This window comes from Mesoplodon bidens (genome assembly GCF_964165515.1).
Source record: "Mesoplodon bidens genome assembly, chromosome: 8".
Taxonomy (NCBI): Eukaryota; Metazoa; Chordata; class Mammalia; order Artiodactyla; family Ziphiidae; genus Mesoplodon; species Mesoplodon bidens.
The window spans coordinates 6,639,905-6,663,635 of NC_138165.1; the positions used below are offsets into that span (position 1 = coordinate 6,639,905).

At 54.4% G+C, this 23,731-nt stretch overlaps 1 protein-coding gene across 3 annotated transcripts in view; it reads left to right on the plus strand.

The window, feature by feature from the left end:
- The window catches only part of CLASP1 (cytoplasmic linker associated protein 1), a 268,761-nt gene that overhangs the window by 230,401 nt on the left and 14,629 nt on the right, over nucleotides 1-23,731 (plus strand). For all 3 annotated transcript variants that reach the window (XM_081241674.1, XM_081241676.1, XM_081241675.1), the window contains 5 exons: nucleotides 5,099-5,345; nucleotides 7,641-7,831; nucleotides 9,819-9,947; nucleotides 19,964-20,170; nucleotides 21,467-21,583. In XM_081241674.1, coding sequence (XP_081097800.1) covers nucleotides 5,099-5,345; nucleotides 7,641-7,831; nucleotides 9,819-9,947; nucleotides 19,964-20,170; nucleotides 21,467-21,583 — 891 coding nt within the window. The remainder of the gene's footprint in view (nucleotides 1-5,098; nucleotides 5,346-7,640; nucleotides 7,832-9,818; nucleotides 9,948-19,963; nucleotides 20,171-21,466; nucleotides 21,584-23,731) is intronic.

Here is a 23,731-nt window from a genome sequence, read left to right on the forward strand (position 1 = left end):
ACTCTCTGAGCACGGAGGCCACGGGGTCACGAGGCACTTGTCGGGTCAAGGAGGAGGTTGTCGTCTGAGAGGGGCCTGTGAGAAGGCAGAGGGGTGGGCGTGGGCATGGGGGGAGGGAGAGAGTGGGCGTGCCCTGGTGTTGGGGAGGCCCTGGGAAGAGAAGGGCGCTCACACCAGGGGGTGCACAGCCACCGTGCAGACTACTCGGGGGTCCCTGAAGAATCTGAAGGATTTTTAACCAGGGAAGTGGCATGGTCCCACGCACGTCTGAGGAGGGTCGCTGTCACTCTGCGACGGGGGTGACCGCGGAGGGAGCTGGGTCGGGTAGCGCGCGAGCAGAAGCAGGAGAGCCGGGGTGTCCGGCAGGGACTGTTGAGGAAGTGCCGCTGCACCTCAGTGAGGCGATGTCACGGGGACAAGAGGCGACGGGGACCCCTGTGGAGCGCAGTGGGACATCCAAGCAGACACGGCCACGGGCCTTCGGGTACGCCAGCCTGGAGTTGAGGCTGGCGATTTGGGCTGCAGGTGGAGGTTTGAGAGACACTGACTAGATGCTTGATGGTAACTAAAGAAAAGTAAGTGAAGGGCTTCCCTGGTGGCGCAGTGGTTGCGAGTCCGCCTGCCGATGCGGGGGACACGGGTTCGTGCCCCAGTCCGGGAAGATCCCACATGCCGCGGAGCGGCTAGGCCCGTGAGCCATGGCCGCTGAGCCTGCGCGTCCGGAGCCCGTGCTCCGCAACGGGAGAGGCCACAACAGTGAGAGGCCCGCGTACCGCAAAAAAAAAAAAAAGTAAGTGAAATCAGCCAAGTGGAGGGTAAGGGCCAAATCCTCAGGAGCATCACCGCGAAGGGAAAACAGGCAGCAGAAGCGGGGTCAGCGGGGTCAAGAAATACTAGAGATCAGAGGAGAGTGCAGCGTCCTGGAACCTGAGGGGGCTTTCGGGAAGGACGTTCCAGCCAAAGGGGTCTCGAGTCAGATGTGGGCTGAAAGGGCTCCACTGGGTCTTTTTTTGACTGTCTGCATTAAATAGTCTATTTTAATCTAGAATATTTAAACCACACAGTTACTCACTGGTGTTTGGCTGTAGGACCAAGGCCTTTTCTTTGGGATTGGGCCCCCGTCTGGACTTCCGTCTTCTTTTTCTTAAATAGCTTTTAGACCTAATCACAGTCTGCGGTTTCCAGGGTTAGTTTCTCCAGGAGCCCATTGGGTGTTGTGAGCAGAGCTGGGAGTGGACACGAGGTCACGGTGGGCCGAGGGCCGACTCGAGCACAGGCCTGGAGCGAGGAGGGGCCGACGGCGGGTGTGCAGTGGGAGAGACCCGGCCCGTGTGGACAGAAAGGTGTTGGCTCTGCAGTGGGGGCAGTGGGCGATTCATGGACACGGGTCCTTAAGGACGTGGGGAGGTGGTGAGACGGGGGCCCTGGGGGAGCAGGTTGGCCTTAGCCAGGAAGGAGGGGAGCAGGCCTGTGGGAGCAGGAATTGGAGGGTGTCCACGCTGGCAGCTCTGCTGTCCACGGGCAGTGTTGTGCTGAGGAGACGGGAAAGGCTGCTGAAGTGCATGCGAGGAACTTGGGGTTGGGTGTGGTTCTGATCAGGGAAACAGAAGTCCTGCCAGGAACAGCAGAGGCCCCAGGAGAAGCTGGATGACGGAGGTATATAGCCAGCATGTAAAGAAAAGAAGGAAGAGAAAACATCTTTAGAGAGAGCCGCCATTAACACGTTGGTGTGCAGCTTTCTATTCCCCTAGGTGTACCTGTACATGTCTGTGTGTGTAGGGGTGTATGGAGCGTGTTCTTTAAGGTAAAGGTGACTTCATAGGGTGCCTCCTGTTTGGTGTGCCTTTCCTGTGCCTTCTTGTGGCTGGATGATAGTTCAGCGTAAGGATATGTGCCATCGTCATGTCCTCGGTGCCCTATTTGGGGACGTTTAAGTTGTTTCCAACTTTTCAAAGTATGAAAAAACACCGTGCCAGATGTTGAAAGGAGTGGGGGGAAGGTGGAGAGAGCAGGCCCGCACCAGGATGGGGAAGCGGGGGGCCGGGAGGGGCTGCGGGACTTGCAGGGGGTGGCAGATGGGACGCTGATGGGTCTCGGCTCAGAGGGGCGGGGAGAGGAAAAGGAAGAGTTGAGGAAGTCCAAAGTCAGCATCTTCACCACTCGTCACCAAATGTTAGCTAAGAAGCCGCTATAAAACTGCACTAAGTGTGGAAGAGTCAGGCACCAGCATCTCTCTGCTCAGCCTTGACCAGCGGGCCCAGTCTGGTCAGACAGAGTCCGTCAGGGCGTAGGTTACATCCAAGGGGAAGGTGGGTCACACAGGCAGAGACGGACACAAACGCGTGCACGTCCAGCCTTCCGGGCAGTTATAGAAATCCCACAGGCAGATTCTGAGGTTCCGTTTCTTTGTTTCAAGTAGAAATTAGAGCACTTGATGCCAGAAGGGACATCAGGAACGAGTGTAGTACTGATGGCCTGGAAAATTGATGTGGCTCTTTTGGAGCTTAGTGAAAAATCGTATTCAGCAAAAGCGCTTTTAAGCTTCATATCCTTTATCCAAAAATCTAACTTTTGGCAATCTGCGCCGAATAACAAGCTTGACCAAAGGAAAGAAAGACATTATTTACACAAAATAGCTTATTTCAGCATTATTTATAATAGCAAGAAACAAAAACATTAAGGAAAACACAGAAGGGGAAGCATGCAGTAAATCTTATTAAAACACAAGAGATAGTGGTGTGATTAAACATTATGGCTGCAAAATTTTTATTTACGTGGGACATGCTGATCCTTTGAGGAAAGCAAAATATATGCTGTTCTGCGCACTGTGATTCCCACTCTATAAAATCTGCATGCAGACAAAGACTGGGGTAATAGAATATACCAAGTTAAGAAAGTACAATTTTGTTGTTAAAAGTGATGAGTATTAGGAGTTTAGTTTTCTTTTTTTAAATAAATTATTTTATTTTATTTATTTTTGGCTGCATTGGGTTTTCGCTGCTGCATGGGGCTTTCTCTAGTTGCGGCAAGCGGGGGCTCCTGGTGTCGGTGCACTGGCTTCTTCTCACTGCGGTGGCTTCTCTTGTTGCGGGGCACGGGCTCTAGGAACAAGGGCTTCAGTAATTGTGGCTCACGGGCCCTAGAGCGCAGGCTCAGTAGTCGTGGCACGTGAGCTCGGTAGCTGTGGCTTGTGGGCTCTAGAGCGCAGGCTCAGTATTTGTGGTGCACGGGCTTAGTTGCTCCGTGGCATCTGGGGTCTTCCTGGACCAGGGCTCGGACCCACATCTCCTGCACTGGCAGGCGAATTCTTAACCACTGCGCCACCAGGGAAGCCCTAGCTTTCTTTTTTGAATGTCTGAAGTTATTAAACCCTTTCTCCTTTTATAAATAATCTTTTCATTACATTAATCATTTATGTTTTACTTTTAGAAGAGAGTTACAAAGAGAAAAAAATTAAAATAATCCACGAATCATCTTATACTGAGAGAAAACCCCTGTTAAGTCTCATTTGGTTCATGTCTGTACACATATTATATATTCTTTTATATCCTAACAGTTATATTAGGACAAAATCTTCTGGGTGGGATGTGTAAGAACCAAACGCATCCCAGCAGTTCCACTAGGTGTATATCCAAAGGAATTGAGAGAAGGGACTTGAACATATATTTGTGCACCAGTGTTCAGAGCGGTGTTAGGCACAGTAGCCCAGAAGTGGAAGCAGCCCAAGTGTCCATCAACAAATAAATGGATAAACAAAACGTAATACGCACAGGCAATAGAATATTATTCAGCCATAAAAAGGAATGTAATACTGACACATGTTACAGCATGAGTGGACCTTGAAAACATTATGCTAAGTGAAATAAGCCAGACGCAGAAAGACAAACACTGTGTGATTCCACTTATATGAGGTCCCTAGAGCAGTCAAATTCATAGAGACAGAAAGTAGAACAGAGGTTACCAGAGCTGGAAGGGGCAGGGAGTTATTATTTAATAGGTACAGAGTTTCAGTTGGGGAAGATGAAAAGGTTCTGCCCAAAACATAACGTAGTGGTAATGGTTACACCACATTGTGAACAGATTTAATGTCACTGGATTATACGTGTATGAATTACATGATTGAATTTTAACATACATATATAAAACTATAATAAAAACCGCACAGAGGCATAAGCGAGGGTGACAGTGGAGCACCTTGTCAGCAGCACAAGTAAAAAGTGCCACACGGCTCACCAGGGTGGTCTGGCTGCCTGGAAATGGTTCCCCCACTGTCCTGTAGTCACGTGTCTGAGATGAGGAAAGTGACCGTTTTGCTCCGTTCCCTGCAAAGGGAGCCAGACAGGCCAGTGTGTGCAGAAGAAAGGACCTCGGGGAGAGAAGGGGGTCAGAAACATGACACGAGGGCCAGGGGCCCAGAGGTTTAACTAGTTGAAGACAAAACTCAGTGCATATCAGGAAAGACATTTTCAGACAATATTAAAGACCTGTTCTTTGACCAGTGTAAAGACCAGCTCTGAGAGTCAGAAATCCCCAAAGGAAAAGCCATCTGCCTGGGGGATGTCAAGTTCTCCATAGTGAGACGTTTCACCACTTGAGGGGAATATAGCAGGGGACTCTGGGTGGTGGGACCACTGTAGGTCTCGAGAGGGTCATCGGGGGAGCATTTGTCCACGGCGTTGTGTCAGGGTGTCAGTGAGAAAACCCGTCCTGTCGGTGGTGAAGGCAGTTGGCTGGGGTGTGGGCACCTGAGGTTCCTGGGGAATTGGGGGTGCCAGGTGTGCAGGCTGCCTTCTCAGGGGCTCCTCAGAATTTCATGTCACTAATCTGTCCAAAATGAGTCAAATTAGTCAGCAAATGCAAAGTAAAACAGACATTTCTTGTAAACTAATGAATGCATAGATGAGAACGTCAGCGTGTTCTGTCTCCTCTGAGGTAGCTTATGAGCTAGGTGTTCACAGATGGAGACACTAACAACCGTCCTTTGGTCAGTGGCCAGACTTCAAGTGAGAAATCTCTGGCTCTCCTAGTAATTCTGAAGATTTAAAGGAAACGCTTGAGACAAGCCCTGAAAAGGAACTGACGGTGTGCTGTGCCCCAGGTGTCCCGCGACGGTGGCGTCACCTCCCCCGCCACCGAGGGCCGGGGCGGCAGCGACGCAGTGGAAGGCGGCCGGACGGCTCTGGACAACAAGACCTCCCTCCTCAACACCCAGCCCCCGCGCGCCTTCCCGGGGCCACGGGCGCGGGACTACAGCCCCTACCCCTACTCGGACACCATCAGCACCTACGACAAGACGGCCCTGAAGGAGGCCGTGTTCGACGACGACATGGAGCAGCTACGAGACGGTCTGTCTCTCCCGGTGCCCCTCCCCCCCCCCCCACCCAGGGCAGCTCCGGGCACGCGAGGGTGGACGCGGGGCCTGCTCTGCTCAGTCGTCTGTGCGCCTGGGCGCGGGGGCACACAGAGGACCCACGGGGAAGGCCTTGCGTGGAACCACAACCCGGGTGGGGGTGAGCACGGGGCGTGGGCAGTGAGGCGCCCAGGTGCAGCCTCTGGTGTGTGCTTTTCCGTCCCGCGCTGTGGCCGGGAGGCCCAGAGCCCTGTTGGGTGACTTCCCGCTACTCTCTCAGCAGCATTTGAGCCAGGTCTCCCGAGCTGTTTGTGTCACCTTCGGTCCTGTAGGTGGGGAGGGGATCTAACCTGCCCTAGGCACCTGTGTGGCGTGTGCTGGCTGCTGAGACACAGGGATCATTCCCATCCTACGGGTTAGGAAGCTGAGGTCCAGAAAGGTAAAGTTACTGCCCCAAGTATAATAGCACACTTGATATGGAGCAGAACTGGTCTGGGTTTTTTTCTGACTCTTGTGTTAAGACCAGCATCCATTACTGAGTGACAAGTGAGTGAGTACATATTGCTATGAAGTAGTTTTATCTGGAGGTTATTTTTTTCTCTTTTCACCTCACTGGCGTGTTCATGTGTTTTGGTTTATTTCAACTTAATAATTAATTTGAAAAATCTTATATATGTATACTTTGTTTCCAGCCTGCTCTTTTATGTTGTTTTCAACTTTGAATGAAGAGTTAGATTAGAACCTTAACTCAGAATTCTAAGCAGTTAACACTCAGTGAAGGCCTCCTGTGTGTCGCGAAGGTTGTGGCTTGCCAGGGCTGGCTGTGCAGGGAAACGAGACACAGCCCCCGGCCCCAGAGCGCAAGGCCCGTCAGGGGAAACAGCCTCGTCGTGGTGGCAGGCGTAGGGGCGAGGGCCATGTTAGCAGTGGCTGCTGGATCCAGGGGAGCACGAAAGGAAGAAAACTGTGCTCTCGGTGGATCAGGCAGTGATGGGACCCTAAGACAGAAGGGAAGGCCTTCCACGGTCTGAAAGCACAAGTAGCTTCAGGGGCTTGAGAGCGTGACCCCTTGGCTGTTGATTGCTACGTGCCGGTGGGGAGCAGATCGGTCTGTACCCAGCCGTCCGTCTGCTAGGCAGGAGGCTGGTGGTGGAGGGTTGACTTGGACTTGCGCTGCCCAGGAGTTGTGGACCGTTGCCTTTCTTTGCTCATAGAGCTGGCACAGCGTTTAACTTACCCAGTTGTTGGTCTTGTTTAAGACAGACTGGAGATTGGGATGTTGGCTGTAATTTATCCACCAACCATATGCTAAAAGGCTTAAAGGAAAAGGTGGGATGGCAGGGGCGGAGATGAGAGGGTTCTTGAAGACGTCAACTTTCTGATTCTTAGAAGCTAAAGAAATACGTGAGGACAAATTTAGGGTCCTAATGATTTGTCTTTGTTTTTTCATCCTTTCTACTTAAAGTGAATATTCAGAGTTGAGGTCTCTTAAAACAGGGGTCCCCACCCCCCGGGCCGTGGACCGGTACCAGTCCGTGGCCTGTTAGGAACCGGGCCGCACAGTAGGAGGTGAGCGGCGGGCGGGCGAGCGAAGCTTCATCTGCTCCCCAGCGCTCACGTCACCGCCTGGACCACCCCCGACCCCCAGCCCCGGTCCGGGGAAAATTGTCTTCCACGAAACCGGTCCCCGGTGCCGAAAAGGTTGGGGACCGCTGTGTTAAAAGAACATGGAAAGAGAAAGGATATGCCCCTCTGCCATATAAACCACACCCAAGTCCCCACGAGCAGTTACGCTACGTGATGTTGGCAGGCCTGGCGGTCTATGAATGGACAGTCCATGAGTAGCCTAGACACCGCGATCCGTGTTTGTTTACACTCTGGACGCTCAAGAAGGGAATGGGGATGAGTGGGTCAGACACGGTGGTGGAGGGCCTGGAGGAAACTGTGCCCAGTGGGTCCGAGAGTAGTGAGGGTGTTCCTGGCAGGGCCTGGCTGAGGATGGTTGCAGGGAGCAGAATTGGGAAGAAGACGATGCAGGAGGGGCTTTGGGGGGGGTTCCTCCGCTTTGTCTGAAATAGGAGGGAAGGAGGCCGGTCAGGTCGGGAAGGGCGCTGCGTGTTGGTCCCGGAGCACTAGACACCTGTTCTCACCCGTTTTCACAGTTAGCCTGGCGAGGTGACCTGCTGGGAGTGTGACGTGAGGCCGGCGCCCAGCGCGGGCCGCGGGCCGGTGGGGACCTCCTGGAGTCAGGAGGGCGGGGGTGCTGAGCATCTGTCTTGTGTCCCCCAAGTGCCCATTGACCACTCGGACCTGGTGGCGGACCTCCTGAAAGAGCTGTCCAACCACAACGAGCGGGTGGAGGAGCGCAAGGGCGCCCTGCTGGAGCTGCTCAAGATCGCGCGCGAGGACAGCCTGGGCGTCTGGGAGGAGCACTTCAAGACTGTCCTGCTACTGCTGCTGGAGACGCTGGGGGACAAGGACGTGAGCGGCCCCCCTCCCTCCCCTCTCTCTCCTGCCTCCCCTCCCCTCTCTCTCCTGCCTCCCCTCCCCTCTCTCTCCCGCCTCCCCCTCCCTCTTCTCCCCTCCCTCCTCCTCCCCCTCCCTCCTCCCCTCTCCCTCCCTCCCCTTCCCTCCTGTCCCTTCCCTCCCCTCTCCCCCTCCCCTCCCCTCCCCCTCCCCTCCCCCTCCCCTCTCCCCCTCCCTCCCCTTCCTTCCCCTCTCCCCCCTCTTTCCCTCCCCTTCCCTCCCCTCTCCCCTCCCTCCCCTCTCTCCCTCCTCCCCTCCCCTCTCTCTCCCCCCTCCTCCTCCCTCCCCCTTCTCTCCCCCCTCCCTCCCCCTCCCCTCCTGGGTGGCCAGGCCTGGGCCCAAGGCTCCACTCCTGTGCTGTGCTTCCTGTTGGCACCAAGACGGCTTTCAGGTTTTCTGGACCCAGTCAGTTAGCTGAGACAGGCCCCACCCTGGCCTCCACGCAGGTTTTTCTGTAATTGGGTTTGTAGTCGTTGAGGGAGATGTGCTCCCTCTTTGGTCCCTTTCACAAAATTTCTTAAGATTTTGCTAGTGTAGAATGTGGCTTGTTTTTTTACAATGGGGTTTTCTTCCTTAGGAATTTTATTTATGCTTCACATGCAGTTGAGAAATCAGAGGCTCATTTTTGGAAGACCATACTAAACCCTAGTAAATGCGCCTTCCCTGGGGCTCTGTGTTGGTTCACCCCTGCATCGTTAACAGTTCCAGCGACAGATCCCAGAAGCAGAGATCATTACTGTTTTCTGTTATCGGCCATTATTATTTTTAAAGTAGAAAGCCGTCTCCACACGGTGACACTTGAATGTGACTCCTCACGGGGTGAGCACCCTGATCAGAGGCCCACCTCCCCGCCGCCCGCTGTGCGGCCAACCCCTTGTGTGTGTGGCAGCAGGTGTAAACGTTAGGACGTCCCTGGATTAAAGTCTAGAAGTAAAACGCCATCTCTGTGCTCCGGGCTTCGTGCAGGTCAGCAGAAGCACAAGTACAGTAAGTGTGGTGAACAGCTCAAGGGGTAGGACCAGACGGATTTCAAGGAGGTTGGGCACGGCCCAGGGCAGAGGTCGTGCCCAGGTCACGTTGATGATGATCTTAATGGAAGACAGGTGAGCAGAGGCTGGCAGATGTCATGGTGACTCCAGTTGCTGTCTGGTGCTTAGGGACGCATGGTTTGGTGTGGGGTGAATCAAGGTAGAAGAACAGCGATGAAAGATCTGTATTCGCTTTTCTTAAGACAAAGTACCTGTCGGCGCCTGAAGCGCTTCTAGTGGTTGGCTTTGTCAGGAGGAGAAACGATGTCATGGAGAGGGCAGGGGATGGTGTGTGAGCCTGTGGCTGGTGCAGGTGAGTGGCAGAGAATCAGGACGTTCTGTCTGGTGTAAACCCCATTCTCTGTTGTTGAGATTAGGGGTCTCTTTGGAATGGCTTTCCTCCAGACGCATGACTCGGGCCTCAAGCAGCTGGAGTTCTGTACACGTTCCCCTCCCCCATGACCTGCTCACGTAGAAGGTCAGGAATATCGGCAGGTCTCCCACTGTCCTGAGCGAGTCCACTGTCTGGCAGGTCGTGTCGATGAAACGTGTAGGTGCCCTTTACCTGTCCTTTTACATAGTTTACAGATACACACCTGAGCCTCAGGAAATCTGGAGCCGCCCCCGGGAGACTCATAGTGAACTTACCAGCCATCCTCATTTGGTCTCATTCAGGAAGCCTTCCTGGGGTCCCTCTCAGGTGCCGGGTCCCGGGATGTCCCCACAGGCACAGCGCCCGCCCTCGTGGAGCCGGCCATCTGGGAGCCTCCGTCCAGGAAGCCTGGCATCCGTGTCGCGGTGCCTGCAGGGCGCCAGGGACCCAGGCCTGGGAGCCGGTCTCGGGGCCCCGCTGGCCGTGTGTGCAGAGAGGCGCCGCGTGGCGTTTGCTGATGTCCGTCTCTCCTCTGCCCCAGCACTCCATCCGCGCGCTGGCACTCAGGGTGCTGCGGGAGACCTTGAGAAGCCAGCCAGCGAGGTTTAAACACTACGCGGAGCTGACGATCATGAAGACGCTGGAAGCCCACAAAGACTCCCACAAGGAGGTGAGCCAGCCTCCGGCGCACAGCCCTGCCACCGCAGGGTCTGAGCGGCGCTGCGGGCCCGGCGCCCCGCAGGGCCCCGGCGGCAGGGCTCTCCGAGCCTCGTCCGGGCGGGTCTGCCCTTTCCCCTGCGGTCAGGGTGGGGATGGAGACGCGTGAGCCTCGCTCTGGGCCCTCGGCCAGGCTCCCTCACCCACAGGGCCCCGCTCTCCTCGGGGTGCTGTCACCCCACGCCACCCACGGGAGAGCCAGGTGAGGCCGGCGTGGACGGGCAGGCTCCCCCCGCGGGATCACAGGACTGGACGCGGCCCGCCTGCTCTGTGGGCTCCGGATGCGTGAGGCATCCGCACTCTCCTCGGGCTCCCGTCACGGGGCAGGGAGGGCGCGGTTCTGGGCCCGACACGTGTGCACGCAGAGGACGGTCCATGCGTCCTCGTCCAGTCGCTTGCTGGGCTGTCCGGGACCTGCCGTCCGCAGTCCTCTGCGTATCAAGAGCTGGGGGGCGGGGTGGGTGGAGCGTCCTAAAGGGAGATGGTTTCAGGGACACCTGCCAGTGGAAGGCACTGTGGCAAACAACCGTCTAGTTCTAGGTGTGGAAAACTTAACTTGGCGAAACAGTGGGTTTGACCCCGAAGTGAGACCTAAGCGCGTGTCAGTTCAGTCTTTAGGCTCCCGTGTGACTCCCGCGAGCACAGCCGTGCATTAGAGGAACTGTGATTAGAGCAGTCCTTCTCTTCACAGCAAGAATCGGACCCCGAATCATGGCTTTTTCCTCTGTTCAGCAGTTACGTGGCTACTGAACAGAGACCGGTCTGGCCCCCTCAGGTTCCCACCACAGCTGCAGGCTCAGCGAGGCCGAGGGCGTCCCTCTGGCCGGGCATCTCTCCACCCAGCAGCCCTAGTGCCACACAGGTGCACGAGTGATGGGTGTGTGTGCAAACCACTCACTCACACTTCCGGGATCCAGCTCGGTTGCCTGATGGCGACAGCACCCACTCATGTTCGAGCAAAACGCTCTCCACTTCACATAACTCATTTGAAAAATGTGAGCGCCAGGTAAGCTAACAGTAGTCACCGTAATTATTCCCAGGTGAGGAAGAGGGCCCAGGAGGTCCCATCCTTTGTCAGGTGATGCACACGTGGCAGTTCCTGGCAGAACCAAGATGTGAACCAGGTCGTGTGTCTTTTAAGGGGCAACTGGTCTGGTCTGTGCTCTTTTTTTTTTTTTTTTTTTACCACGATAGCTTCTCCTTAATGAGAATACACGATGAAAAAAACGACATGAAATGGATGTTCTTTGGCATACATACGATGTCAGTTGTTTTCAGAGGGGAGGACATATTGAGACTGTGACACTGAGGTGAAACAAAGCCACCTGCATGGTGTGGCGGTCACTAGCCATCCCCTTGGCAGATGTCTGTCTTTACAGTGGCCGTGCTGATCGTACCCTCCAGGACTTGGACGGTGGACCTGGAGAAGTATACATTACCAGAAGCTGCTCTTTACTGTTTACGTGAGGGATCTTGTTGTTTTCCCCTGCAAAGCGAGAGACTGAGCAGAGAACGTTCTTAGCTTTGAAGGCCTTTAGGTTGCGTAAGGGGCACAAGCAGAAAATACCTGCTGCTTAAAGCAAACGTAGCAGCACTCGGTTGCTGTGGAATTCTTGTAACCCAGGGTCTCCACGTTGCTGTCACTGATTTCCTGATAAGCAGGTGGAGGAAACACTGTGTTCTGAAATGAGTGCGGTTACTGGCAGGCCTCCCCTGCTTTGCATGCTTTCGGACTCACCTTGACTTGGTGCCCTTGTCGTTTTCCTTATGAAACGCCACACTGTCACTTTGCCGGAAGCTTCTAACTTGGGCACCTGTATGTTTTGGTGTTAGGTATCGTTTTTGTTTTTCTTTGCCTTTAAAACTCTTCTATGGGGTCTTCCTCTGGCTTTGCCAATCCGCTTTTGTTTTTAGGCCGGACAGTTAGACGCACAGGGTCTGTCTGGTAGCCATTGTGCTGGTACATCGCACACAGCATGTCTCTGGTTGCTCCGTTTTCTCGTCGGCACATTCACACATCATCCCCACATTTATTGACTGGAAAGGAGCCGAAGTGTTTCTAGACCCGGTTACTAGTCAGACAGGGGCCAGTCTCTCTTCCCATCTAAGTGGCACTCCCAAAGTGTGCCCCTCCCGGCGACAGCTCTGGGAACTCTCCTCCTCGTTACAGCTAGTTGGTTTGGTGTCCACAGGCAAAACCCAGGCTTCGGCAGATGAAGGAGGTGGACCGGCAGGTGGACACAGAGCGGCTGTGACAACCCTTGTCACCAGACATGTCCTTCCTTGGCCGCTGTGGCTGGGGCCCCGCCAGCGTGCGCACTGTAGTTCTGGGCGTGGGGCTATAGCCATGAAGCACTTCTTGAAATGCAGTTTCTATAAGTTGAAAGGTGTCCTAAGGCCCTTAGGGGAGATGCATAAAGCAGGGCTGAGGATACGATGGCTTGTTTGTCACCCGATAAGCCAGGGACTGTGTTCCCAGGGTCTTTAACAGGAGCTGTGAGTGCAAAACACTGATGTCACACGCTGAAACGTGCCAGGCACTAAATCTGTCTCAGGCATCGTTCATCATAAGCTAACGGAGATGTTTTACAATGAGCGAGATAGAGGATGCGGGTACCGCTTTAGAGTTTTTATTTAAAAAGTTGGTATTGGGAATTCCCTGGCGGTCCAGTAGTTCGGACTCAGCGCTTTCACTGCCGAGGGCCTGGGTTCGATCCCTGGTCGGGGAACTAAGATCCCACAAACCTCGCGGCGTGGCCCAAAAAGTAATTAAATAAATAATTAAAAGTTGGTGTTTGTCAGGTTAGACAGTCTTCATACTTCCTATTTGAATAAGTAAATCTCTTTCATTGTCTAGCTCCTTATTTTTATCTTTTTAGTAAATAAAATTTGCTATTGAGTTTCAGTAGCTCATTAATGAAGTTACTATGGTATACCATAGTGTTAGCTTTTAGCAAACATCCGAGGGGGCGAAGACCTTGATGGTGACCTTTTAAGATCTTACGCGCCCTTTCTGTTTTTCAAGAAAGAACTTTATTAATGTTACCACTTCTTATCTGAGAACTTGAAATCCATTTGCTGGGGCTGGTACAGAATCTCTCCTTCAATGATTACGAGAAGATTTAGAGCTAAGAAGAGCACTGATACTTCGCATGCGATTCTGGGGTCAGTGGGAGCGCGAATCTAGAGGGGGAAAGCCTGGTTTTCAGTCCAGCATCCGACCTCCATGGAAGCATGCTTCTAACACCGTCAGGCACTGTACCAGTATTGCTACGTAAAGCCGTCTTCGGACATCCATACCGTCTCAGAGGCACTCGTTTCAGTACATGCTGCCCCCAGGCACTGCGGCCTACACGCGGTACCCAGAGTGCTGGGGTCCTTACTCGACGTTCTGTTTAAACTTGAGAGAAGCACCAACTCTGTTTCTTTGAAGATGTTCTACACTTGAGACTTTTTGCTGACCTCGGCCACGTTAATGAATATTCCATTACATTTTCCTGTTAAAAAGAGGAAAATATCAGCTTCGTTTTATGTCACTCCAGGGGGTCACTAGACATTTCTTGCCCCACAGCAGTCTTGGTGTTTAAGGCATCAGAATCCAGCCTCAGGTGGTTTGGCTTGTTTGGGGAAGTTTGAGTCTCAGGTAAATATGAAGCAACCACTCTTATGTCTCCCGGGGTTTTATTTTGAAATCATTTCTAATTAGTTTTATGATTGCAAGGAATTAAAAAAGCAAAGCCAGACTAAATTTATTATTTTTTTAAATTAATTAATTTATTTATTTTATTATTTTTTTTTTTTGCGGTACGCGGGCCTCTCACTGTTGTGGCCTCTCCCGTTGCGGAGCACAGGCTCCGGACGCGCAGGCCCAGCGGCCATGGCTCACGGGCCCAGCCGCTCCGCGGCATGTGGGATCTTCCCGGACCGGGGCACGAACCCGTGTCCCCTGTATCGGCAGGCGGACTCAACCACTGCGCCACCAGGGAAGCCCTAAATTTATTTTTAAAATAGAACTTTTGGGGGACCTCTTGGCAAATATCACAGCCTGAGCAAAGCAGCGGTGTGTCAGAGAGAAAGCACTTTAGCGTGCTGATGTTGTGCTTCAAATACCAATTAAAATCACTCTCTGACCATGGCTCAACCAGGCCCCTGCATCTGGAGTGGCCCTGAGAAGCCTCTCGGGGCAGCGACCGTGTGTCAGTGGGTTCTGAAGAACAGTGCATTGTGTGAGCCTGGAAAGATTATTTCACCTCTCTGGACCTTGGGTTTCTAATCTGTTAGCCCAGGGAGTGGACTGCATGCTTATCTGTGTGTCATCCGGCCTTAGGATAATGGAGGAGGCTGCTGAGTAACAAACCTCAACCTTTCTAGATTCTAAGTCTCCGGTCTTCTTTGGGCCCAGTCTTGGGATATGGCCAGAGGCCCTATTTCCTTTGTAACCTTCAGCCTTTTAACAAAAAGACACAACCAGAGACCTGTATAGTCATTTAAAAGGTCAAAGTTGCTGAGCCAGACAGTCTGACACTCGTAGCACAAACTGGTAAATGTCCCATTATTGGGCGGCTCGCGGGGCGGTGCTCGGACCTAAAGGGACTTACGGCTCAGGTGACGTGAGAGCAGAGAAATCCACGTGGGGGTCCAGAGAGAAGTGCGCTGGGAGTCTGGGGCAGCTCCGGAGGACGCCCGCGGTGAGCCAGGCAGCGAGGCCCAGGGCAGGGCCGCGGGCCGGGAGGGCACGGCTGGACCCACCCCGCCACAAGTGGAGGTCCCATCGCCCACCCTGCTGGGTGGTTGGGACGTGCCAGGCACGGTGTCCAGTCGGAGTGGTGGCAGCCGCTGCCCCACGGTTACTCAGGGTGATGGGACACGACCCCTCCTCTCTGGTGGGCCCAGCCTCCTAGGACCAGACGTGACGCCTGCCCTTTAGCTCCCATAGCCTCAGAGCGTCTTACTAAGAGAGCAAACTCATCTGCAGAACCCTGGAGTCTGGAGACTTGGGTCCTCATCCTACTTTGGCCAGTCACGTGGCTGGGGACGGGATGCAGCTCTGGACGCCGGAAGTGCTGGCACCCGGGGTGACCTGGGACGCCCTGTGAGGCCCGCCCTGCAGGGCTGGCCTCAGAGTCAGGGCGGCGACGAGGCTGACACTGTGAACACGGAAGACACTGTCTTTTATCCTCTTCCAGTGAAGAAATAGACCGGTTCTGAGTAGACTTGTGGCTGAGGTTTTTCAGTTTTACGTAAAGCAGACATAACCACATTTCTCGAACTATATCTCAGAAGGCTATCGAAATTTGGGTGAATAAACGTTGGGCTGTGTCTCTGGGCTCCTGCGTCAGCTGAATCTCTCGGCGTCTCCACTGGAGGGGCCGTCACACTCCCACACTTGAGGCCGGGAACACCGGGAGCTGATGGATTTGGGAGGCTTGGAAGAGGAGCTCTGTGTGCGGCCCACCTTCCGCCTCCCAGGCTCCTCCGAGCGGCCAGCCATCCCGGCGTCCGAGGCGTCCTCCAGGGCGGGGACACGCCCCCTCCTGGGCGCCCACCCTGTCACTCCGCGGCATTGTCCCCCGTCGGCCCTGATTCTACCCCTTGGGGTGGGACAAAATAAGTCTCCCACCTCGGAGCCTTTCCGCGTTCGAGACGGTGTTGCCCTGAATGCGCTTCTCCAGGGCGGGGGCTGTGATGGCCGTGTGGTCAGAGACCATCCGTGCAGGCCATACCATCTGACGTTGTACGTGTGCGTTTTCCAGGAGAAGGTCCTCGTCAGCGAGGTCTGGGAGATAAGGTTTCACGCTCCAAACTGATGTAAGCGTTCTAGATTCGCATCCCCCCTCATTTTACTGATGAGGGAAACTGAGGCCCAGACAGTAGAAGAAACTCCTCCCACGTTCACCTCACTAGTTTATGGCAGAGCCGGGTCCCCGAACTTGGACCCTGAAGCTTGTTCCCTTCCTCCCCCGTCCTGTGGTGCCGGGCCTGGCAGACGGGGGACTCGCGTGCTGGGTTCAGGTCCCCGGTGGCGCCCGCCTGAGCTGGCAGCAACCACACCCCTGCCCTTCCCCACCAGAGACACAGCCTCCCCTCCACGGTGGGCGCACCACGCTGGTGGGCACACGCCGGGCACCTGGCCTGTTGGGTGAGGCCTCCCCGACCTTTCCCAGAAGGTGGCTCCAGCCTCTCCCTTCGGGAGCCATGGTTCCTGAACACCCGCTGGCTGGCTGGCCGGCTGGCTGGCTTTTAGTCAGCCAGTTAGGCTGCCGCATCTGTGACAGAGCCCAGTCAAACCCTGTGAACTTAAAACACGCAACCCAAATTTTGACAGGTTCTGTGCTCTCAAAGAAACCTTATTTTTAAGCAAACATTCATCAATATTCTGAGTAATGATCTCATTTTTTTTAAAGTTAGATAAGGAAATTATGCTTTTCCTAGCTAGACACTGTTATTTCAGTGTCTTTGAAAAAGCAGAATTCCTGTGTTTCTTACCAGACTGCAGCAGAGTCAGCAGAACTGGAACAGTCTTGGTCACTTGGGGTGGATGACAGCCCAGAAGGCTGCCTCATCCCCCGTGCTCTCGCCAGCATCCCTGCCCCCTTGGAAAACATCTTTGCCGCCTCTGGCCACCTTGTCTGCTAGACAGTACTGTCCTCCTTCCTCTCTGCTGCCCGTGTTTACTTTTGCTCTCTGTTTGCTTACACTTATAATCTTTGCTTCTTACATTACACAGAACACGGGCAAAACCTAAAGTTCACCCTGAATCGGGCAGCGGGCCAGCCGCTGGGAGCTTGGCATGTAGAGGGAAGTTGAGAACACCGACCCGCCTTGCCAAAAACAGCATCTGTCTTGGGAAACTTGTTCTAACCTCAGTGAAAGAGGGGGCCTCAGACGGGCCTTCTTAAAGCACAGCTTCTGGCATTTTCTTTTCAGGCATTTCCAGAAAACCTACATTTGATTAAACGCTTCCTGCAAGCGACCTCAAGAATTCGTGGAGTTTTATATGACAAAGTTCCCCTTGGGTTTGGGTTTCAGCTCAGCAGACCTGAGAAGGTCTGTTTCCCAGCAGCTCCCTGCAGGGTAACTCCTGTGACCCGGATGATAAGCAGAGCTTGGGGAGGTTGGAGGGGAGGAGGGACCCCTCGTGATAGAGTCTCACTGTGAACCTGGCCATTTATTTCCCTGAGGGGCGCCGGGAGGTTTCTAGTTTGCTCCTGTCAAGACTTAAGTGGGGCTGCTGGGACTTGAACCCCAGTCTGTCTCCCAGGCCAGTGTCTTCCCGCCCGCTGAGCTGTGCCCACCTCCTGGTGGTCTCCTGAATTCCCCTACATCAGTATTTTCCAACTTGAATATTGTCTATGAAATCATCCAGTATTTCATTTTTTTTCCCCATGTTTAAAAACTAAGACCTCAGGTTTCATCAGTTAGTATCACTCAGCTTTCTGACCAGTATGTTGTGACAGCTGTAAACAGTGGTTTCTTACAGTAGAAGGGCATTGGTGTCCCACTGCGGGACCCGATTGGAGGAGGGACGGGCCCCCTCTTCCACCGTCTGCCTAGCCGTGTGTAACACGCCAAATGCCTGGCTCTGCCAGGTCCGCCGTGGACTGACCACACTCTCAGGGACACGCCTGAGCTGAGGAGGAAGAACAGCACTTCATCTAGTAATGGTTGCGTGATGGAGCCCTTCTAAGCAATATGCTGTCCCTCTCCAAACAAACCGAGCACTGGAAAAAACTAACTGAACTCAAGGCTCTTTTCCAAAGAACAGATCTGTTGGCCGTCTAGCGTGTCACCCAGAATGGACACTATGGGCCTTGTACAGCTGATTTTCCCCAAAGCCCAAGTTGGTCCTTTGTAGATATCGTGCCTTCCTCCTCCTTTTCTGGACCGGCTCCTTGGTTGGAACATGGAAATGCAGATCAGTGAGGCGTGCCCTGGAGCTGACTTTGCCAGTCATGAGCATTTATTTAAATACGCGCGCGCGCGCGCGCGCGCACGCGCACGCGCGCACACACACACACACACACACACACACACACACACACACACACACACACACACACACACACACACACACACACACACACACACACACACACACACACACACACTGGGGAAATGAGCTGGACACTTACTGAGCACCTAGTGCGTGATGATGGACGCTGCTGGGCATGGGCACAGAACGGTGGCCAACATGGGAGCTTGTCTTCAAGGGGCCCTTAGTCTAGTGGGGAGACGGTGTCAGCAGAGCGATGAAGTGCAGTAATCAGGGTACCCCGGGGGTTCGTGGGGGTGAGGGGGACCTGCCCAGCCAGATCACTGGCGCAAGTGAGCAACTTTCAGGAAGAGTGAAGGGAGCTGGCGGGGCCCCGCAGCGGCTGGCGGGGTGCATCCTTGCCCAGTGTTCCCACACAGGCCTCGTTTCCTTTCATGCCTGGTCATCGGGGTGGCCCTTTGGAGTGAGTATTGGACCGGGCAGAGCCCTGGGCGTAGGCCCTGGGCCTCTGGACCGAGCCCTGGAGCCTCGTGGGGCACCTCAGCGGCCCAGCCCCACTTCTCTGCTGTTCCTCCACCAAGGCCGAGCTCGGAGCCACATGGGCTCTGCAGCTACAGTCGTTTCTGTGTCATCTTTCTTAATCCAGATAGCTGTAAAAGCAGGTGTTTTGTTAATCCCCACTGTGGAATTTTTAAAAATTGAGGCTCCTCTCGGTAGAGGAATGAACTGAGGTGCGTCTGCTGCGCTGCTCTCGAGGCTGAGCGTGTGCCTGTCCGATTCTGCCCTTCTTGGGGTGAGAGGTTAAAGGTCATGCAGGCACAGTGGACTCTGCTGTCAGGGGACTTGAGTGGGACAAACCGCAGTTCATAGGCGACGGAGTTGGCAGGAGAAACATCACGATGGGCTTCCTTTAAATAGTCTCATTTCCGTGTGTGTGTGTGTGTCTGTATATGTGTGTGTATATGTGTCTGTGTGTATATGTGTGTGTCTTTGTATATATGTGTATATGTGTGTATGTGTGTGCATGTGTGTGCGTGTCTATATGTATATGTGTATATATGTGTGTGTATGTGTGTATATGTGTCTGTATATGTGTGTGTATGTGTGTGTATATCTATATCTGTGTCTGTATATCTGTGTGTGTATATGTGTCTGTATATCTGTGTCTGTGTATATCTGCGTGTCTGTGTGTGTATATATGTGTATGTGTGTGTATATATGTGTGTGTGTATATATGTGTGTATGTGTGTATATGTGTATGGTGTGTATATGTGTGTATATGTGTGTGTATGTGTGTATGTATGTGTGTGTGTGTGAGTGTGTATATATGTGTGTATATATATGTGTTTGTATATGTGTGTGTATGTGTGTGTATATATGTGTGTGAGTGTGTGTATATGTGTGTCTGTATATGTGTGTCTGTGTATGTGTGTGTGTCTGTATATCTGTGTGTGTGTGTGTGTCTGTGTGTGTGTGTGTCTGTGTGGAGTGAGAGGCCCTGAGCATGACTGGTGACTAGTGACCGCTTGCCGGCGGGGCTGGAGCCGTAGGAGCCCCGCGGGCCACCAGAGAAGCCTCCTGCTTCCTGTCCCTCACCAGCCACCTCCCGAGCCTTTGCCTCCTCCTGTGCCCACCCCGCGTGGACCAGCCTGCCCTGACACGCCCCGAGCTCAGCTCAGCTGCTGCGCACACACACAGCACAGGCAGAGCGGGGGGAGGGCAGTAGGGGAAGACGGCCCAGGCTGTCAGGTTTCTGAGGCCCTTAGGAGCCGGAGAGTAGGACACGGCTCTTCTGGAGTACGGCTGCCCTCTACAGCCAGTCCACCCGGCTGACGCTGTTGGAGCGAAAGCGCAGCCGGGCCGGGGCGGGGGGCCGCCCAGCGCGGAGCGACGCGAGCTTGTCCCTGGGCCCGTGAACTCGGGCGGCAGTGCTGTCGGTGTGGCTGGAGCTCACGCACGCGCGGGCTGTGTTTCAGGTGGTGAGGGCTGCCGAGGAGGCGGCCTCCACGCTGGCCAGCTCCATCCACCCGGAGCAGTGCATCAAAGTGCTGTGCCCCATCATCCAGACGGCCGACTACCCGATCAACCTGGCCGCCATCAAGATGCAGACCAAAGTCGTCGAGAGGATCGCCAAGGAGTCCTTGCTGCAGCTCCTCGCAGACATCATCCCGGGCCTGCTGCAGGTGGGCCCCCGAGGGGCGGGCGGGCGGGCGGTGCAGCCCCTGCCTCGGACCCGGCCCTTCTCTGTCTCCTCTGGCCCACCCTCTGCTGAACACACAGGAAGATCTTCCTGGCAGCCCGGGCCTGTGGCTCACAGAAGGAACTTTCTGTTTACTGTGAACATGTTTTGATCTTTCTTCGTTGTTCCTTCCTTACTGCATGGCAGTGGGCCCAGCCCTGGGCAGGGTGGGCCGTGGAGCCCGGCATCAGACAGTGGTCCTGGCTCTCATCCATCCAGCTAATATTAATTGAAAACCCTCGTGAGCATGAGGCGTTGAATTAAGTAGACTCTGGAAGACTTGGTGTTTTCCACTGTTGAGACCCTACCTCAAGGAGTCTCCAGCCTGCTCCAGGACCCGGTACAGCCGTACAGACGGCCGTGGGTGAGGGCGGGTGCCGTGTGCTGAGTTGCTGCCACGGGGGTGCAGGTAGAGGCTTCTGAGATCGGAGTGGGGCTGACCTCTGGGTTGGGGTGTCAGAGAGAGACGGGCTCAGAGAAGTAGTAGTTTAGAGTTGGGCCCTAGGGAGAGATTTCAGTGGGGAAGGGTAGAGAGACATCACTTTACACTTAATAAATGCTGCTGTTTGCTGAGTGCTGGGCTCAGAAATTTAAACACATACAGCCGAGCACTGGCTTATTCCAGGCAGAGGGAAAGACACAAAGGCGGAAAGGTCCAGAGGGCTGCTTGGAGGAGAGCAGACAGTCCCACCTGGGTGTGGGGTGGGGGGAGGCCGACAGGCAGGTTGTGGTCCAGCTGGAGAGGGATGCGGAGGTCTGGCTGCGGGCGGATGTTCCCTGCAGTCCGTGGACAGTGGAGTTTTGCCCACAGGAGTGAGCGACGTGGTTCTCATTTCTTGAAAGGGGTTTGCACGTGTGAGGTTTGCTTTACCACGGCGAGAAATAGGAAAGAAGCCAGGTATTTTTCCCCTTAATTTCCTTTTCTCATTCTGTTCTCTCGTGACGTCTCTTGGCTGGTGCTGCCTGGCAGCTCGTGATACAGCATCTATCTGTGTGGAGGAGACCAGCTCGCCAGCCTCCAGCCTCCTATCCCGGAAGCAGCTCACTCTTGGCACTCTTACACGTGGCCTCTCCGGGGCGAGAGCTCTCGGGGTTCACGGGCAGAGCTCAGGTGTATCCAGGCCACTCCTGACAAGGTCGAGGTTGAACCGAGAGGGCATTTGTGGGAACGTTGATGAAATATTGACAGTCAGGCAAGGCTTTGATCTCGTTTCCTTTCTGTGTCCCTCTCTGACTGCAGGGTTACGACAACACCGAGAGCAGCGTGCGTAAGGCCAGCGTGTTTTGCCTAGTGGCGATTTATTCCGTAATCGGAGAAGAGTTGAAACCTCACCTGGCACAGCTCACGGGCAGCAAGGTGTGTATAGTGTTACACGGGTGGGTCGTACACCTGGGCCTGCTGGCGTGTCGCAGACTTGCTGCCCTGCAGCTCTGGGCTCCGCACGGGCTTCCTCAGCACGTGCGTTCTAGCTGGGCCTTATTCTCCAGAGGCGTTCCTCTAAAGACGAAGTGACCGGCCGTTTAGTGAAGTCACTAAGGTACAACGCGGTCTGTTGTCGCTCCAGTTTCTGAAACGATAGCTTTGAACTTCTAGTTTATCCCAAAAAGGAAGATGACTTTCTTTAGAAACCAGCTTGTTTTCTCCCCCCGAAACACTAACGACGTTTACCTGCTGGCATCACACAAGGCTGGGGGGCTCCAGGTCCCTGTGGGGTGAGGGCGGTGACCGTGCACGTGACCCGCCCGGGGGCCCACGGCGATCTCACTCTGGAAGCCGGGCTTTTTATTCCCTGGGCTGCCTCTCACCTTCCTTCTAGACTCAGGGCCAGAAAATGGGACAAAAGGACAATGGGCTCATGGAAGGGGACGGGGGCTGGAGTGCTTGTTGGTTGAAAAATAAACTCACATATGATGAACCGCCAGGCGACAGCAGGTGGCCACCCTCGAGCTCTGGCTGGAGAGGCCAGGGCCTGGACCGTGGGGCAAACATGTCACCGTGAAGTTACAGAGGTCCTGGGCAGGGGTGCAGATACACAAGTGCAAAGCCTGCAGCGCCTGGCCTTCCTCCTTAGAAAAGAAGGGAACAGAGGTGAAGCTCGTGGCTTTTCAGCAGGGCTGTTCCTTGGACACAGTTGCCGAGCATCACCGCTCACGGTGTTCTGGCAAAGCTGGCTCTGCTGCCTTCACCCGAGCAGGGCTCACACCCTCGGCACTGCCGACACCTCGGGCCACTTCTGGTGGAGGCACCACCCCTGAGGTCCCAGGAGCGCACCCCGCCCTCAGTTGATGTCCCCACACCTGGCCAGGTGTCCCCTCGGGGCAGAATCAGCCCTGGTAGAGAACCACTGGTCCAGAAGGAGACACTTGACTCTTCCCGCAGACAGAAACCAGCAGCGGGGCTGGCAGGTGTGGAGGCCGCTTCCCCTGATTCCACTTGCGGAGGTACCTGTCCAGCCCTCCTGGCCACGGCTTGCAGGACCCTGAGCCGAGAGTGCCAAGAGTGCCGAGCAGTGCGCTGGGCCGGGAGCCCCCCTCCCTCTGTGGCCGCCGTCGGGGGCCGTGGATGGTCCCTGGCAGCGGTGGGGACGGCACCAGACAGTCTTCACAAAAGGAATTAGATTCGTAAAATGGGAAATTCACCCAAAAGTCATATTAGCCAGACCTCGGTTTTCTGGTACTTTCTACTCTCGTGAGTAAGGGAGCTGCCCTGCCATCTCATGTGCCCCCTCCAGCAAGGGGCTGAGGAAACGCAGGTGTCTTCTCATCCCTGTCCTGCAGTTGACTTGCTGCCCCTTGCAGCGGCGGTCTCGGGTCTGGAGCCCAGTCCTGATTGGAGCCAGTATTCCCATCTCCCCACTGATGATGTCGGTCAGCTTGGAGGGCTTGGGGAGGCTGGCCGCACACCTGTCCACTGGGGCAGCGCAGAGCTCCCGGCCGTTACAGTTTTTATAGGTGAGAACTCCGGTGTGTTAACGTGAACCTGGTAGACTCCAGCGCACGGCACATGTCCTAAAACAAACACCCTCCCACCCAGCCCCCCACAATGGATAGCTGACAGCACATGGTGCTAAGTTACCAGTTTCTGTGTGTTACCAAGCCTATCAGACTCTCCTTCCGCTACTTAAATGAAGTTAATAAATGACATCAGGTTCTGTAGAGAAAGGCTGGTGCAAGGCCAGGGAAGGAACCTGTGAGGTGCATTTGAGAAGTGTCCCGTTGCCATGGCAGCAGTACTGGCTTTAGGATCAGAAAACCTGTCCCCTGCTGACTAGCTGTATGACTTTGAGCAACCTTTCCTTTCTGCTCGCTCTCTCTCTCTCTCTCTTTCTCTCTGTAGAATACAGGTAACATAAAATGTACTATCTTAACCATTTGTAAGTGTACAGTTCACAGACACTAAGTACATTCATATTATGCATATTCATCACCACCATCCACCTCCTGAGCTCTTTGCACCTTGGAAAACTGAAATCCGTAATATTCCCCCTCCCTCCCAGCCCCTGGC